The 15,693-nt window shown below is 42.1% G+C and overlaps 1 protein-coding gene across 2 annotated transcripts; it reads right to left on the bottom strand.

Annotated features, from left to right (window-relative positions):
* Window positions 1–1,418: 1,418 nt before the first annotated feature.
* Window positions 1,419–11,273, bottom strand: POLR2D (RNA polymerase II subunit D). 2 transcript variants are annotated; one of them, XM_059394540.1, is made up of 3 exons: window positions 10,756–11,109; window positions 7,506–7,686; window positions 1,419–1,569 (listed from the first exon to the last, which is right to left on the bottom strand). In XM_059394540.1, the coding sequence occupies exons 1-3, from the start codon at window positions 10,781–10,783 to the stop codon at window positions 1,452–1,454; spliced, it is 327 nt and encodes a 108-aa protein (XP_059250523.1). In that variant the 5' UTR covers window positions 10,784–11,109; the 3' UTR covers window positions 1,419–1,451. The 2 variants fall into 2 exon arrangements, with proteins under 2 accessions (XP_059250523.1, XP_059250522.1); XM_059394539.1 differs by lacking the exon at window positions 10,756–11,109 and adding an exon at window positions 11,116–11,273 and having other exon boundaries at window positions 1,437–1,569.
* Between the last annotated feature and the right edge of the window lie 4,420 nt (window positions 11,274–15,693).

Raw genomic sequence — 15,693 nt, 5'->3', positions numbered from 1 at the left:
CCCTGAGATCATGACCTGAGCCGAAGGCAGCGGCTTAACCCACTGAGCCACCCAGGCGCCCTCTGCCGTTCTTTTAAAAACATATGAAGTGTTTCAGAGATTTAAGTGTAGACAGTAAGTTAACATTACCTCTGCCTGATTTAAATTTTTTTTTTTTTTAAGGTTTTATTTATTTATTTGACAGACAGAGATCACAAGCAGGCAGAGAAAGAGGGAAGCTGGCTCCCTGCCAAGCAGAGAGCCCGATGCAGGGCTCAATCTCAGGACCCTGGGATCATGACCCGAGCTAAAGGCAGAGGCTTTAACCCACCCAGCTACCCAGGTGCCCCTGATCTAAATTTCTTTAACAAACACAACAGGAACAAGTTAATGGCTCTGTGTATGCTCCCCTAGAGCAATACCTTCCCCAGAATTAACCATTTTCCTAAATTTGTACTTACCATTCCTAATCATATTTTTTTTTTCCAAAAGATTTTATTTATTTATTTGACAGAGAGAGATCACAAGTAGGCAGAGAGGCAGGCAGAGAGAGGGAGGAGGAAGCAGGCTTCCTGCTGAGCAGAGAGCCTGATGCGGGACTCGATCCCAGCACCCTGAGATCATGACCTGAGCCAAAGGCAGCAGCTTAACCCACTGAGCCACCCAGGCGCCCCCCTAATCATATTTTTATACTTACTATATACATACATAAATGTATCTATAAGCCATACACAGCACTGTTTTTAAACCTTATAGGAAATGGCATCATACTACATATATCCTTCTGAAATTTTTTTCACTTCAAATTGATTTTGGTATTTGTTTTTAAGATTTTATTTATTTGTCAGAGAGAGAGCACAAGCAGGGGAGCAGAAGGCAGAGGGAGAAGCAGGCTCCCCACTGAGCAAGGAGCCCAATATGGGACTTGATCCCAGGACTCTGGGATCATGACCTGCGCTAAAGGCAAACGCTTATTAACAGACTGAGCCATCCAAGTGTCCCTTGGTATCTGTTATTATTCCATGTTGCTCCAGTTCATTAATTTCTTCATTGCTACATAAATGATTTATTTATCCATCCTCTTGTTTACTGACGGACTGTCAAGTTTCTGTTATCACTAGCACTGCAGTAATAAACATTAGGATACATGTCTTCTTATGGAACTGCATGAGCTGCTTTTAGGCAAGTACCCAAGAATGGATTTTCGGGTTTTAGGGTATAATTATCTTTAACTCTAGATGTAGCTAAATTGCTCTTCAAAGTGACTATACTAATTTGCACTCTTACCACCAGTGTGAGAAATCCAGCTGTTCCACATTTTTGCTAACAGTTGGTTTGCAATAAAACCATCATGTTCATACCCTGTTAAAGAAGGCACTCCATTCAATGTTGGCACTATATGCCCCAATTTTAAATGCACACACCTTTTAGAAACAGTAATTCTACTTGTAGGAGAAAGTAATATAAAGAACTTAGCACAGTGATAGTACTAACCTTGGGATCAGCGCCTTTGATTCCTCAGCAGTCTCTGGGCAAAGGTTGGCCAAACAGGCCAACTCAAACTTATGAAGCTTCTTCTGGAGCAACAAGCTGACCATGTGGAAGAAAATCAAAAGAAAACAAAACAAACAAACAAAAATAATCAAAGATTGGTGAGTAGGAAAAAGAGAATCAAAGGTACTTAGCAAGTAAGAAAAAAGTAAAGCACCTGCAATCTTTCTTTTATTTTTATTTTCAGCGTAACAGTATTCATTTTTGCACCACACCCAGTGCTCCATGCAATCCGTGCCCTAATACCCACCACCTGGTTCCCCCAACCTCCCCCCCCACCTGCCACTTCAAACACCTCAGATTGTTTTTCAGAGTCCATAGTCTCTCATGGTTCACCTCCCCTTCCAATTTACCCCAACTCCCTTCTCTTCTCTAACTTCCCATGTCCTCCATGCTATTTGTTATGCTTCACAAATAAGTGAAACCATATAATTGACTCTGCTTGACTTATTTCACTCAGCATAATCTCTTCCAGTCCCATCCATGTTGCTACAAAAGTTGGGTATTCATCCTTTCTGATGGCGGCATAATACTCCATAGTATATATGGACCACATCTTCCTTAACCATTCGTTCATTGAAGGACATCTTGGTTCTTTCCACAGTTTGGCGACCGCGGCCATTGCTGCTATGAACACTGGGGTACAGATGGCCCTTCTTTTCACTACATCTGGATCTTTGGGGTAAATATCCAGTAGTGCAATGGCAGGGTCATAGGGAAGTTCTATTTTTAATTTCTTGAGGAATCTCCACACTGTTCTCCAAAGAGGCTGCACCAACTTGCATTCACACCAACAGTATAAGAGGGTTCCCCTTTCTCCGCATCCTCTCCAACACATGTTGTTTCCTGTCTTGCTAATTTTGGCCATTCTAACTGGTGTAAGGTGCTATCTCAATGTGGTTTTCATTTGAATCTCCCTGGCTAGTGATGATGAACCTTTTTTCATGTGTCTGATAACCTGCAATCTTTCTATATGGTTAGCTTGGCTGCAAAATCCCACTTTCGAATCACATCCTGTTCCTATGCCTGGAGAACAGGAAGTTAAAATAAAATCAGGCAGACAACAAAAGTGAGCAGAGCACATCAGGCCTGAGAACCCCTTGCTAGTATAACTTTGAAAAGTCATTATATAGGGGCGCCTGAATGGCTTAGTGGGTTAAGCCTCTGCCTTCGGCTCAGGTCATGATCCCAGGGTCCTGGGATTGAGCCCCACGTGGGGCTCTTTGCTCAGCAGGGAGCCTGCTTCCCTGTCTCTCTCTGCCTGCCTCTCTGCGTACTTGTGATCCCTGTCTGTCAAATAAATAAACTCAAAAAAAAAAAAAAAAAAAGTCATTATATACCTTACAGACTATACAACCCTTTCCCCCAAGAATTTATTTTGCTATTCTCTGCTCTTATCACTCTGCCTTGCTTCTTTCGTCATTAATTTTATGTCAAACACATAATGTTTGTGTATTTCTGACTTGGAGGAAATTCTTTTTTAAACTTACCTACAACAGAACAAAACCAACACAAATCTAAAAAAATATATAGGCATACCTTATGTTGTATTAACATGTCTTATTTTAAATGCAATTCTAGTTCAAATTATATAAAACATTGTCAAATCCTATCTTGGCTTCTTACACATTTAGCTCTTAAAACAGAGCTCATCCCGGACATCTGGATGGCTGTCCATTAAGCATTTGCCTCTGGCTCAGGTCATAATTTCAAAAGTCCTTGGGATCAAGTCCCACATCAGGCTCTCTGCTCAGTGGGGAGTCTGCTTCTCTCTCTCTCAAATAAATAAAATCTTTAAAAAAAAGTAGAGGTCATCCATGATAAATTTGGTTTCAGAGACCTTAATTATCTGTTCAGAAACAAAATTTTACTGTGTTTATTATTCTATTACAAGCATATTAGGTATATAAAATTTCAAAGATAAAGGACAAAAAAATAAGCTATCCATATCACTACCTACACAAAATCAAGTAATTATCTTAGTGTACTGTTCCAAACACTTATCTGTTTTAGAATAAAAATTCACACATTCAGTTTCATAACTTTCTGCCACTTAGTGAAGCTATATTCATTTACTAAGGAAAATATTATAAACTTAGTTACATGGGAAAAGATTTACAAAGTACTATATGTATCTGTGTGGAGGATTTTGTTGTAAAATGAAAAATTCTCATTTATAAACAATACAAAGAAATCGCCAAAAGGTGAAAATAATCTGAAACCCTACCCAGAAAAAACTAGCGTTAACACTATCATGGAGATCCACTACCACTCCTCTTTATATTATAAAAGAAAGAAAAAAAAATTTTTTTTTGAGAAAGAATGTAATTAAAAAAACAAAAACAAAAGGAATTGTAACAAATGTTATTCTGTGATTTTTTTTCACTCAATAACACCAGCTGTTTTCCACATTAGTACTACATGTAACTCCACCTTGAACACAGCATTCCGCTGAATGACTGTGCTATAGTTTATATGTCAAATTTCCAGCTGTTGAACATTTCAATTGTTTCCCATTATTCACCCTTTTATTTTTTATTTATTTATTTATTTAATCAAGTCTTTTCCCTCTTTTAAAAATTTATTTCAGAGACAATGAGCAAGTGGGGAGAGACAGAGGGAGAGGCAGAGAATTTCAAGCCAACTCCCTGCTGAGCACAGAGGCCAACATGGGGTGCATTCTCATGACCTTGAGAACATGATCTGAATCTAAAGCAAGAGTCCGATGCTCAACTGACAGAGCCACCCAGGTGTCCCTTCAATTCACCATTTTAAATAACGCTTTTCAAACACCATGTATACTTCTTTATGTACTAGACTGGTCACTATGTGTTTTATTTTTTTTTAATTTTTTTTAATTTTTTTTTTTAAAGATTTTATTTATTTATTTGACAGAGAGAAATCACAAGTAGATGGAGAGGCAAGCAGAGAGAGAGAAAGGGAAGCAGGCTCTCCGCTGAGCAGAGAGCCCGATGCGGGACTCGATCCCAGGACTCTGAGATCATGACCTGAGCCGAAGGCAGCGGCTTAACCCACTGAGCCACCCAGGCACCCCTCACTATGCGTTTTAAAGATAAATTCCTGGAAGTTAATTATCCAGTCAAAGCACAGGAGTCCCGAGAGATAGTGCCCTAAAAGTGCTTCATCAGTACACACTTACATTAGCAATAAATCCTGTTTCCCCATTTCCCCTACTTATTACATGTATGTGTCCCATTCTGTTTAATCTTTTCAAATATACTTGGCTCTTTTACCATTTCAATTTCCTTGAAGATGAGCATTTTTTTTTTGAAGATGAGCATTATTTCAAGAGAATTTGCTAGCCATCTGAAGTTCTCATTCAAATTGAGCCTCTAACTGCAGACTGTGTCCATTTTTAAAAACTAGTGTTATCTCTTTATTAATTCTTTGCTGGAGCTTTTAATATTAAGGACATTAAAACTTAAGGATTTCAGTCTTTTCCCCAATTATTTATACTTGCATTTTATATATGGCATTTAATTTATGTAACAAAGTTTAAAGATAATTATGCAAATTCATTTATTCACTATTTTGTGCCTATGAGATTAACACAGTGATGAATACAACCAAGTTCCTGCCCTCACAAAGCTTACATTTAACTAGTCAACCAAGTTTCCCCATATTTAAAGTCTTACTAACCATAGCCAAAATAATACATTCATTTACTCATATTATCACACAGCACTTTTATTCACCATGGTTTATATTCAAATCCTTAGAAATCAAGTTTGGTATAAGATATAGTGCTTAAACTTTTTTTTTTTAATTTTTATTTATTTATTTATTTGACAGAGAGAGAGAGAGATCACAAGTAAGCAGAGAGGCAGGCAGAGAGGAGAAGCAGGCTCCCCACTGAGCAGAGACCCCGATTCGGGGCTTGATCCTAAGACCCTGAGACCATGACCTGAGCTGAAGGCAGAGGCTTAACCCTCTGAGCCACCCAGGAGCCGCTATTTAAATTTATTATTAACATGAAGTATTATCTGCCCAGGGGTACAGGTCTGTGACTCATCGGGCTTACACATTTCACAGCACTCACTGTAGCACATACCCTTCCCAATGTCCATAACCCAGCCACCCTATCCCTAACCCCCGAACTTTGTTTTTTTGTTTTTTTTGTTTTTTTTTTTTTATTTGAGAAAGAGAGAGAAATCACAAGTAGGCAGAGAAGCAGACAGAAAGTGGGGGAAGCAGGCTCTCTGCTGAGCAGAGAGCCTGACTGTGGGGCTTAATCCCAGGACCCTGGGATCATGACCTGAGCCGAAGGCAGAGGCTTTAACCCACTGAGCCACCCAGGCATCCCGAACTTTGTTTTAAAATATTTCTCCGTCGGTCCCCTCCTCCTCGGTCCTGGGATTGAGCTCCGAATCGGGCTCTCTGCTCAGCAGGAAGCCTGCTTCCTCCTCCCTCTCTCTGCCTGCCTCTCTGCCTACTTGTGATCTCTGTCAAATAAATAAATAAAATCTTAAAAAAAATTTTTTTTTAAATTTAAGATCATTATATTAGTCACCTTTTCCATTCCCCTGAGGTTGCAGAATGGCACTAAATGTATACATTAATTTGGGGAGAACCAACATGTTTACAATACTGAAACCTTTTATTCATAAATGTGTCCAGGTCATCTCCTAGACCCAACGGCTTGTAGTTTTGCTTGGAAACTCTGCACATTTCCCTCTAATCTTTTCTCCATGTATACACCCAAACTTTTTAGAACATACACACACTTGCTTTTTTTAAAGATTATATACATACTTCATATACAATCTCACACCTTCATTTTCTGCACACTTAACATGTGAACACTTCCATTTTCTACAATTTGAATGACAATAGATTAGCCCAACAAATCAGTTCCCACGATTTATTTAGTTACTACTGAATGTTTTGGGTTCCCCCCAACCTTGGCTATGATAAACAGCTCTCTAAAAAGTATCTGTGTATATACTTTTTTTTTTTTGGTATACCTGCTATTCCTAAGGACAGTAATTCTCAAGCATTTTCACTGGAGCAGAGCAAACAAGTATCCCTAGGCAACCTGCAGTCACAGGCTAAAGCGACTTTCTGCATCTGCAAGGATTTAAGCTTTGTAATTTAATTCAAGAATTCACATATAGGGGCGCCTGGGTGGCTCAGTGGTTGGGCGGCTGCCTTCGGCTCAGGCCATGATCTCAGGGTCCTGGGATCGAGCCCCACATCAGGCTCTCTGCTCAGCAGGGAGCCTGCTTCCTCCTCTCTCTCTGCCTGCCTCTCTGCCTGCTTGTGATCTCTCTCTGTCAAATAAATAAATAAAATCTTAAAAAAAAAAATAATTCACATATATGTTTTTGTTTTATTCCACAATATGCTGGTATCTATTTTAATGTAGAAATGTTTTAAATCACCTACCATCAAATAAAACTGGTATCTGAAGATATGTTTCTCCCATGGTCTCCTATATGCCTTAGCACATCAGTTTTCCAAGTTACATCTCACCCAATTTGAGAAGCAATGCCTTAGGAAAAAATGCTAAAAGCCGCTGTCTGGTAGACAGGGCAAAGATTCAGAAAGAATTCTCCTGATTTATATTTATTAACATATAGAGGTCTTGAAGACATTCCAGGTGAGTAATAAATTACCTCACTTTATTAAAAACAACAATAACCCACAAACACTGCTGTGTTTTTTATAGGTTTAATGTATGTATGTGAATGCATGGAAAAGATCTGAAAGACTAAGAGTAAACTAACAGTGGTTATGGTGCAGAATGATCACTGGGATTTCAGGTTTAAGGAAAAGTGGCCAAAGAGAATTTTGGTCTTACAAGCAATTTAAAAAAAAATTTCTGACAAAGACATTATTTTTCTTAAATTAATGGTACAGATGATGTCCATGGGAGGGCAGTGGTGGAGGCAAAAGCATTTTATATGTAGATGTTCAACAGTTTGGATTAACAAAAACTTTCTTTTAGCACTCACCTACGGACACTGGCAATGGTCTCTCTGTTTTTGAAACGACTGAAACGGGCTGTGTAATTTAAGGTTTTCATGAAGACCTCAGAAAGCTCCTGTTCATCCTCTGCACTCTCATTCTGTTGCTTTCGATGCTCCAGAAGCATATGAACCTCTGAATTTAGCAGTGTCTCAGCTGTTTCAAACTCTATTTGTGAGAAGCACAAATGTCAGCTGAAAATACTCCTTCAAAGGACAGCGTCTAAATGTTCATTTTATCTTGAGACTAACAGCAAATTTTTGTCCTTGCATGAATCCAGAGACCTCATATCCCACAGCTTTATCTCTGTCTAGACTGATCTATCAAGGCACAGTAGAGTTCATAAAATACTAAAAACTTAGCTCAGTCTGGCAAGACAGTTTCTAACATCAAAGAACCTGATGCGGATGTGCTATTAACTAATTACACATCATTATCCTAATGAGGCCATTTACTGATTTCAATACAGAGCACAGCCAACAATTACTCCTCTTTAGCTTCCTTGAGGTGGTAACCTAGTTCCATAATACTAGTATTACATTCTCAATTTTAAGAATTATTACATGTTAGGGAGGGCACTTTAGGGTAACTGGAAACACATTAACAATGCGTCCCAAGTTCTACTTTTGTACCCGTACAAATCTGCTATTTACTCATTCACCCAGATTACTGCCTATTACATACTAGGCATTAGACCTGTGGCCAGAACTCCCTCCCCTCTAGATTTCATAATCTTCTAGTTTCCCAACTAAACCTACTTCAAATATTTGCCATCACACAAATATTCATACTCATTTTTTCCTAGCTTCAAATTTTTATTTAAATTCCAGTGAGTTAACATACAGTATATTATTTTCAGGTATAAATAAGTGATTCATCACTTACACACGGCACCCAACAAATATCCTCTACCCATCACCCATTTAATCCACTCCCCCCGACCCCACCTTCTCTCCAGCAATCCTCTTTTTTTCTATAGCTGAAGAGTGTTTTCTGGTTTGCTCCCTCTTCCCTCTATGTTCATCTGTTTTGTTTCTTAAATTCCACATATGAGTAAGATCATACGATTGTCTTTCTCTGACTTATTATGCTTAGCACAATGGTCTCTAGCTCCATCCACGTTATTGCAATTGGCAAGATTCCATTCTTTTTTATGGCTGAACAATATTCCATTCCACATCTTCTTTATCCGCTCATCAGTTGATGGACATTTGGGTTCACCCCTGATACTCATTTAAAATAATTCTTTTTTTTTTTTTTTAAGGATTTTATTTATTTGACAGAGAGAGAGATCACAAGCAGGCAGAGAGGCAGGCAGACACACAGAGGGAAGCAGGCTCCCTGCTGAGCAGAGAGCCTGATTTGGACCTCGATCCTAGGACCCTGAGACCATGACCAGCCATAGGCAGAGGCTTAACCCACTGAGCCACCCAGACGCCCCTAAAATAATTCTCTTGACCAGTAAGAATACCAATGAGCAAACTTAGGTTTAAAGAGGAAAACCCTCAGTTGGTTAAGCATCTGCCTTCAGCTCAGGTCATGGTCCCAGGGGCCTGGGATCATCTGGAGCCCCACATCTGGCTCCTTGCTCATCGGGGAGCCTGATTCTCCCACCACCTGCCCTGCCTCCTCTGCCCGCTGGTCCCCCTGCTTGTGTGTGCATGCTCTCTCTGACAAATAAATAAATCTTAAAAATTAAAAAATAAATAAAAGAATAGGACAAGGTGCCTGGCTGGCTTAGTCAGTAGAACATGTGACACTTGATCTCAGGTCATGAGAGTCAAGGAGTGCAAGCCCCACATTGGGCCTAGAGTTTTAAAAAAGAAAGAAAAAGGACTACACAACAGATCGTCAAATTTTTGAAAGGCTATAGCATTCATTTGCATAATCTCATCTTACAAATAAAAGGGTGTGTATATATTTATTTATTTATAAATAAACAAAACTAGTTTGGAAGAATAAACACTAAATTGTTTACAGTGTTGCCTCTGGATAAAGGGTGTGGAGTTTCACTTTTATTACTAGGTACAAAATAATTTAAAAACAGGTAGGTACTGGGGCACCTGGCTTGCTCAGACATTAAGCGTCTGTCTGCTTTCAGCTGAAGTCATGACTTCAGGGTCCCTGGGATCCAGCCCTGCATCGGGCTCCCTCGTTGGTGGGAAGCCTGCTTCTTCCTTTCCCACTCCCCCTGCTTGTGTTCCCCTCTCTCGCTATGCCTCTTTCAAATAAATAAATAAATAAATAAAATCTTAAAAAAAAAAACAAAAAAAAAACAAAAAAAAAACATAAGCACCAGTTAAAAAACCCAAATGGGTTCAAACGAACCAATCACTTCCCCTTCACGCATTTAGTAATTTTTCACGTCCTTGATCCTAGAGACCCGGCTAGCCCCTCCACTTCCCCTTTAAAACGCCCAGTCACCTCTCTACAAATAGAAATTGAGTTCAGGAGCTCCCAGGTGGCTGGGTTGGTTAAGTGACTGCTTTCCGCTCAGGTCGTGTTCCCAGGGTCCTGGGATAGAGTCCCTGCTCAGCGGCAAGCCTGCTTCTCCCTCTCCCATTGCCCTGTGTTCCCTTGCTCGTGATGTCTCTGTCAAATACATAAAATTTAATTTAATTAAAAAAAAAAGAAAATTTAGTTCGGTACACGCTGGCCTCTTTCCCTCCTGCTATCGTGTAGTAACTTTTTTTTTTTTTTAAAGCAGGCTCGGTGCCCAGGCTCATGATCCTGAGATCAAGACTAGAAGGCTAACGGGGCGCCTGGGTGGCTCAGTGGGTTAAGCCGCTGCCTTCGGCTCAGGTCATGATCTCAGAGTCCTGGGATCGAGTCCCGCATCGGGCTCTCTGCTCAGCGAGAGCCTGCTTCCCTCTCTCTCTCTCTGCCTGCCTCTCCATCTACTTGTGATTTCTCTCTGTCAAATAAATAAATAAAATCTTAAAAAAAAAAAAAAAAAGACTAGAAGGCTAGGGTTGCCTCGCTGGCTCCGGCGTTAAGCGCCGGTTTTCGGCGCAAGTCACATCAGCGTCCTGCGTCCCCGGGTCCTCTCCCTCTGCCTCACGCCTCTCCGCGCCCCCCGCCCCCCGTCCCCAATCCCATGCTCGCTCGCTCTCAAAATAAGTAAGTAAAATGTTGAAGAAGAAGAAGAAGAAGAAAGAAAAAGACTAGCATGCTCTACGGACTGAGCCAGCCAGTGGCCCCTACAATCGTGTATTACTTATTAAAATCTGTCCTTACCACTGTAACTACTGTCGGCTTTGTTCATCCTTTCCACATCCCTGCAGCTCTTCGCGGTTTATCAGATAAAATAAATTACTTAAACAAGTAGGAAGAGGCTGCTCAAGGGCAGAGTGGAGCTGGGCGCCGAAGTTTCCAGGGTAGCAGGCGTGGAATCCAACAGGCCCCTCTCGAGGCAGCCCGGTGGTGCCCGCCCGCGGCCCCGCCCGGGGCCCCTCTCACCGCCGCATCCCCCATCCTCCCTGCCCCTCTCCGCGCAGGCGACCCGCCCTGCTGCCCGCCTAGGACGATACATGGGCAACGCCAGGCCTGCGGCGATCACGCAGGACAGCAGGGGCAGTCCTGCAGTCCCAGCCCCACCTTTGGGGAAGATAAGCTGTGAGGCATCCTCCTCTACGTCGCCGGCCCGTGGGTCGCTCCCACCGGCAGCCATCTCAACACCACGCCAGACCTTACCGCGCCCGGAACCACCCGCACAAGCCGGAAGTACCCTCGCGCCGGAAGCGCAGAAGCGCAGAAGCGCGGGTCTCGGCCACGGAAGGGGCGTGGCCGAAGAGGGCTCTGTGGGCGGGCCCGGAATGGAGGCTGGTGGGAGTGGCGTCGCCCTCTGGAAAGCCCAACACAAGTGGGGGGATGGCGTTGTGGAGCTTTCTGAGGGCAACGAGGATCTCTTTGTGGCGCGTGGTGGGTCTGGTCATTGGCCTTTCTGAGCCTCGGCTTCCTCCCCTCTGAAGTGTCGTGAGGCCGGGGAAGGTTTAGATGAAATGCGGAAACGCGCAGAGTGACTGACTGATCCTGGGAACTCCCGTGGATGGAAAGCTGGGTTAGTGACTCCAAAATCACATGGTGGAATTTCTTTCAACGCTTAAATATTTTAAAAATTTGATGGGGCGCCTGGGTGGCTCAGTGGGTTAAGCCGCTGCCTTCGGCTCAGGTCATGATCTCAGGGTCCTGGGATCGAGTCCCGCATCGGGCTCTCTGCTCAGCAGGGAGCCTGCTTCCTCCTCTCTCTCTCTCTCTCTGCCTGCCTCTCTGCCTACTTGTGATCTCTCTCTGTCAAATAAATAAATAAAATCTTTAAAAAAAAATATTTTAAAAATATTTTAAAATATTGATTGGGGTGGCTGTCTAGTTTAGTCGGTTGAGTCCCACATTGAGTGTGGAGGTTAAAAATAAAATCTTTTTAAAAAATTGATTGGTGGTGGATTATTCTGATACTTCTGAACGCGTGGAAAGTGACGCTGAGAGGCCTTTGTTGGAACATTTGGATGATACATAGAAAAGTAGGCAGATGAAAAACGATGCTGTTTTCAACTTCAGAGAATATAGAAGATTGCAACAAAGAAGTAATCAGTGCGTTGTCTCTGTGGTGAACGATATTTAGGTATCATTTTTTAAAAATATTTTATTTATTTATTTATTTGACACACAGAGAGAGAACAGAAGTAGGCAGAGAGGCAGGCAGGGAGAGAGAGGTGGAAGCAGGCTCCCTGCTGAGCAGAGAGCCTGATGCGGGGCTCCATCCATAGAAGGACCCTGGGATCATGACCTGAGCCGAAAGCAGGGGTTTTTACCCACTGAGCCACCTAGGCGACCCCACCTAGGTATGATTTAAACTATGTTTACAAAAAAAAAAAAAAATTACCAGACAAGAATATGTATGTACCTATACTCTTTTGATTTATAAATACAATAATTCTTAACAAAATTAATTTGCTGTTTCTGTATTACCAGAAGAAAGGTATTGGGTAAAATAATAGGTTATATAGCATAGGCAGAACTTAATAACTGTTCCAAAGCGGTTTCCTACATAGTTCATTAGGGGCATAGGATGGAAGTCCTAATGAGTCTGGGGACATGCAGCAGCTGGGTGTGAGAAATAGGCCTGGAACGCAGTGTAGACCTCCTTCTCCCATCTATCCATCCAACAGGCCCTTAAAGAGCACCTGATACCTACTGGAACTTACCATGTGCTGCCTCAAGAACTAGCTGGATACCCAACACTTGGTATCTTCTACACACACACAGTAGGGAAGAAATCAACAGATGAAGAAGAAAGAAAAATGATTCAAAGAGTGATGTTTCACAAGGTGGTTTGTCCATAACATTTTCATTCAGGAAACCATTATAAACACTTATGTGGAAAGCCCTGGGGTTAAAAAGATGACTCAGACTAAATCTTTCCCTACAAAGAGATCATCAAAAGTAGTGGATTCAAGATCTGGACTTATTTTCCATAATAAAAGAAAGAGCCAAGTGGTTAACCTGGTTAACCGAGAAAATAGAAAGTCGAAGAAAATACTACGGAAGGATCCATGGAGAAAAAGTCACTTCTGGTTAGGTGTAGGTGTCATAGGAGATCTGAGGAGCGGGGGCTGGCTTAGAACTGCTCTTTCATTTATTCAAACGGACATGGAAGAGGCATAACATGAATGAAATTACCAGGTACATACGAGGAATATTTACTCTTTAAGGTAACTTCATATTTCAGTTTCCTTAAATGTCATTTTCATTATATCATCCTCAGGAAATGAAGAGAACCAGTAATTATACAGAACTTACACAAACAAATGTTTGCTGTAATAAATATTTTATTGTTACTACATCGTTTTTTCTTTAAAAAACTTTTTTTAGGGACACCTGGGTGGCTCAGTTGGTTGAGTGACTGCCTTCGGCTCAGGTCCTGATTCCGGGGTCATGGGATAGAGTCCCACATCGGGTTCCTTGCTCAGCGGGGAGCCTGCTTCTCCCTCTGTCTCTGCCTGCCATTCTGTCTGCCTGTGCTTGCTCTCTCTCCCTCTCTCTCTCTCTGACAAATAAATAAAATCTTTAAAAAAAATTTTTTTAAAGATTTTACTTATTTATTAGAGAGAGAGAGAGACAGAGTAAGAGAGCATGAGAGGGGAGGTCAGAGGGAGAAACAGACTCCCCATGGAGCTGGGAGCCTGACGTGGGACTGGATCCCAGGACTCCGGGATCATGACCTGAGCCGAAGGCAGTCGCCCAACCAACTGAGCCACCCAGGTGCCCCTAAAAAAAATTTTTTTTACAAGATTTTAATTATTTGTCAGAGAGAGAGACAGAGAGAAAGTTCAAGCATGGGGGGGACCTGATGCAGAATTTGCTCCCAGGACCCTGGGATCATGACCTGAGCCGAAGGCAGAGGCTTTAACCCACTGAGTCACCCAAACACCCCTTAAAATTTTTTAAAACGATTTTTATACAGGGACGCTGGGTGGCCCAGTACATTTCTCCCTCTCCCTCTGCTCCTCCCCTCGATTGTGCTCTCGCTCATTCGCTCTCTCAGATAAATAAATAAAATCTTAAAAAAAATTTTTTTGTATTTCTTTGAGAGAGAAAGAGCAGAGCTAGAGAGAGAGCATGAGGGGGGAGGACAGAAGGAGAGGAAGATAGAGACTCTCCCCCTCCCTGCCACTGAGCAGGGAGCCTAATGTGGGGCTTGATCTCAGGACCCCAGGATCATTTTCCTAGCTGAAGGCAGATAACCGATTGAGAAATCCAGGTGCCGCTTTATCATTTTTTCAACCCAAGTAATAATTTACACCTTTTGTTACTTTTTGGTGTACTTCTCAAAGAATCTCTTATGGACTGAATCACTAATGTCTTTCCTGGACCCAGGTTTCTGCCCCTAATATAGTATGATGTTTCCCAGTTCTATGTACACTGAAAGTTAATATACAGGGGTGCCTGAGTGGCTCCGGCATTGGGCATCTGCCTTTAGCTCAGGTCGTGATCCCAGAGTCCTGGGATGGAGCCCTGCATGGGGCTCCCTGCTCAGTGGGAAGCCTGCTTCTCCCTCTCCCACTCCCTCTGCTTGTGTTCCCTCTCTCACTGTCTCTCTCTGTCAAATAAATAAATATCTTTAAAAAAGAGTTAATGTACAGAATCTCCCAATTTATGCTATTCTCTCATAAATTAAAAAAAAAAAAATTCTTGGCACCTGCTGCTGGAAGGAAGTTCGCTGGTAAGTGCTACTGAGGAAGTCAAAGGAATAAACATGTAACCCTCTCCCTTTTACTATTAATACAATCTCTAGAGATAGAAAGGAAGGGGATATAAGGGGATGGTAGAAGGTTGTGTGATTCTGCCAATAGCCCTTGACTTCCAGGTATGAAAACTTGAAGGGGTTGCCCTGAAGTCCTGCTCTTGGATTCTAAAGCTTGTCTGCCTGTGGCAATGTGACAGGGCAGTGTGCCCTGTGCTGGCACTGTTAGATTCTACCTGAAAAGCCCTCTCTTCTTGAGGTCAAGCTGGGCTTACTTCAGCAACCACCTCTTTCAGAAAGCCTGTCGTTACTTAAAGAGCTGAGGATAGTTAAACTTCCTCCTTTCACATGTCCAGAGTAGCTTAGGGTTCTGAGAGGGTTTGAATACTTGCCCAGTTGTCCCCCCCTACATCTGTCACTGGATAACAGTCCAGAGAGTCAGTCATCCAGTCATTGCAACAGTGTGCTGGAGCCTGGGGGCAAAGCCTTTCCAGTAGGCTACTTTGGAGTTTCAGTCCTGTCATAAAGTAGAACATTTGGCTCAGAGTATTAACTAGTTGTCTGGCTCATAAACAGCAGGACCGAGATTGGAGGTCAGGCCTATCAGACCACCAGCCTAAAGATTCCAGGATCAGCATTCTGAGTTTCTTTCATCAGGAACTAGGGTGGGATCAAAGAAAGAATGGCCATACTGGTGTAGTAGGTGGGAAGTCAGTTTGGCAGCAGAAACTTGAATGGCTCATGGTAAATTTGGGACCTCTTTCCTGTTTAGCTCACCCACCAATAGGTATAGTCTTGAAGCTGGAAGAGTCACTTGTTTTCCCATTTGCTCTAGCATACAGAACCTCGAGGAATCAGAGAGCAAGGAGCCAGAAGAGATCCCAGAATCCTGGTTAGAGCTTCATTTTAGAATAAGGAAAACAGACTCAGAA

Source organism: Mustela nigripes, chromosome 3 (genome assembly GCF_022355385.1).
Source record: "Mustela nigripes isolate SB6536 chromosome 3, MUSNIG.SB6536, whole genome shotgun sequence".
NCBI lineage: Eukaryota > Metazoa > Chordata > Mammalia > Carnivora > Mustelidae > Mustela > Mustela nigripes.
This window is presented reverse-complemented; position numbering and strand designations above follow the sequence as displayed.

Coding starts and splice junctions, on each gene's coding strand:
- POLR2D (XM_059394539.1), bottom strand. CDS start 11,188: ATGGCTGCCGGTGGGAGCGACCCACGGGCCGGCGACGTAGAGGAGGAT. Junction 7,687..11,115: donor ACAGCTTATCTTCCCCAAAG/GTGGGGCTGGGA, acceptor TCTCACAAATAG/AGTTTGAAACAGCTGAGACA. Junction 1,570..7,505: donor ACCATTGCCAGTGTCCGTAG/GTGAGTGCTAAA, acceptor CCACATGGTCAG/CTTGTTGCTCCAGAAGAAGC.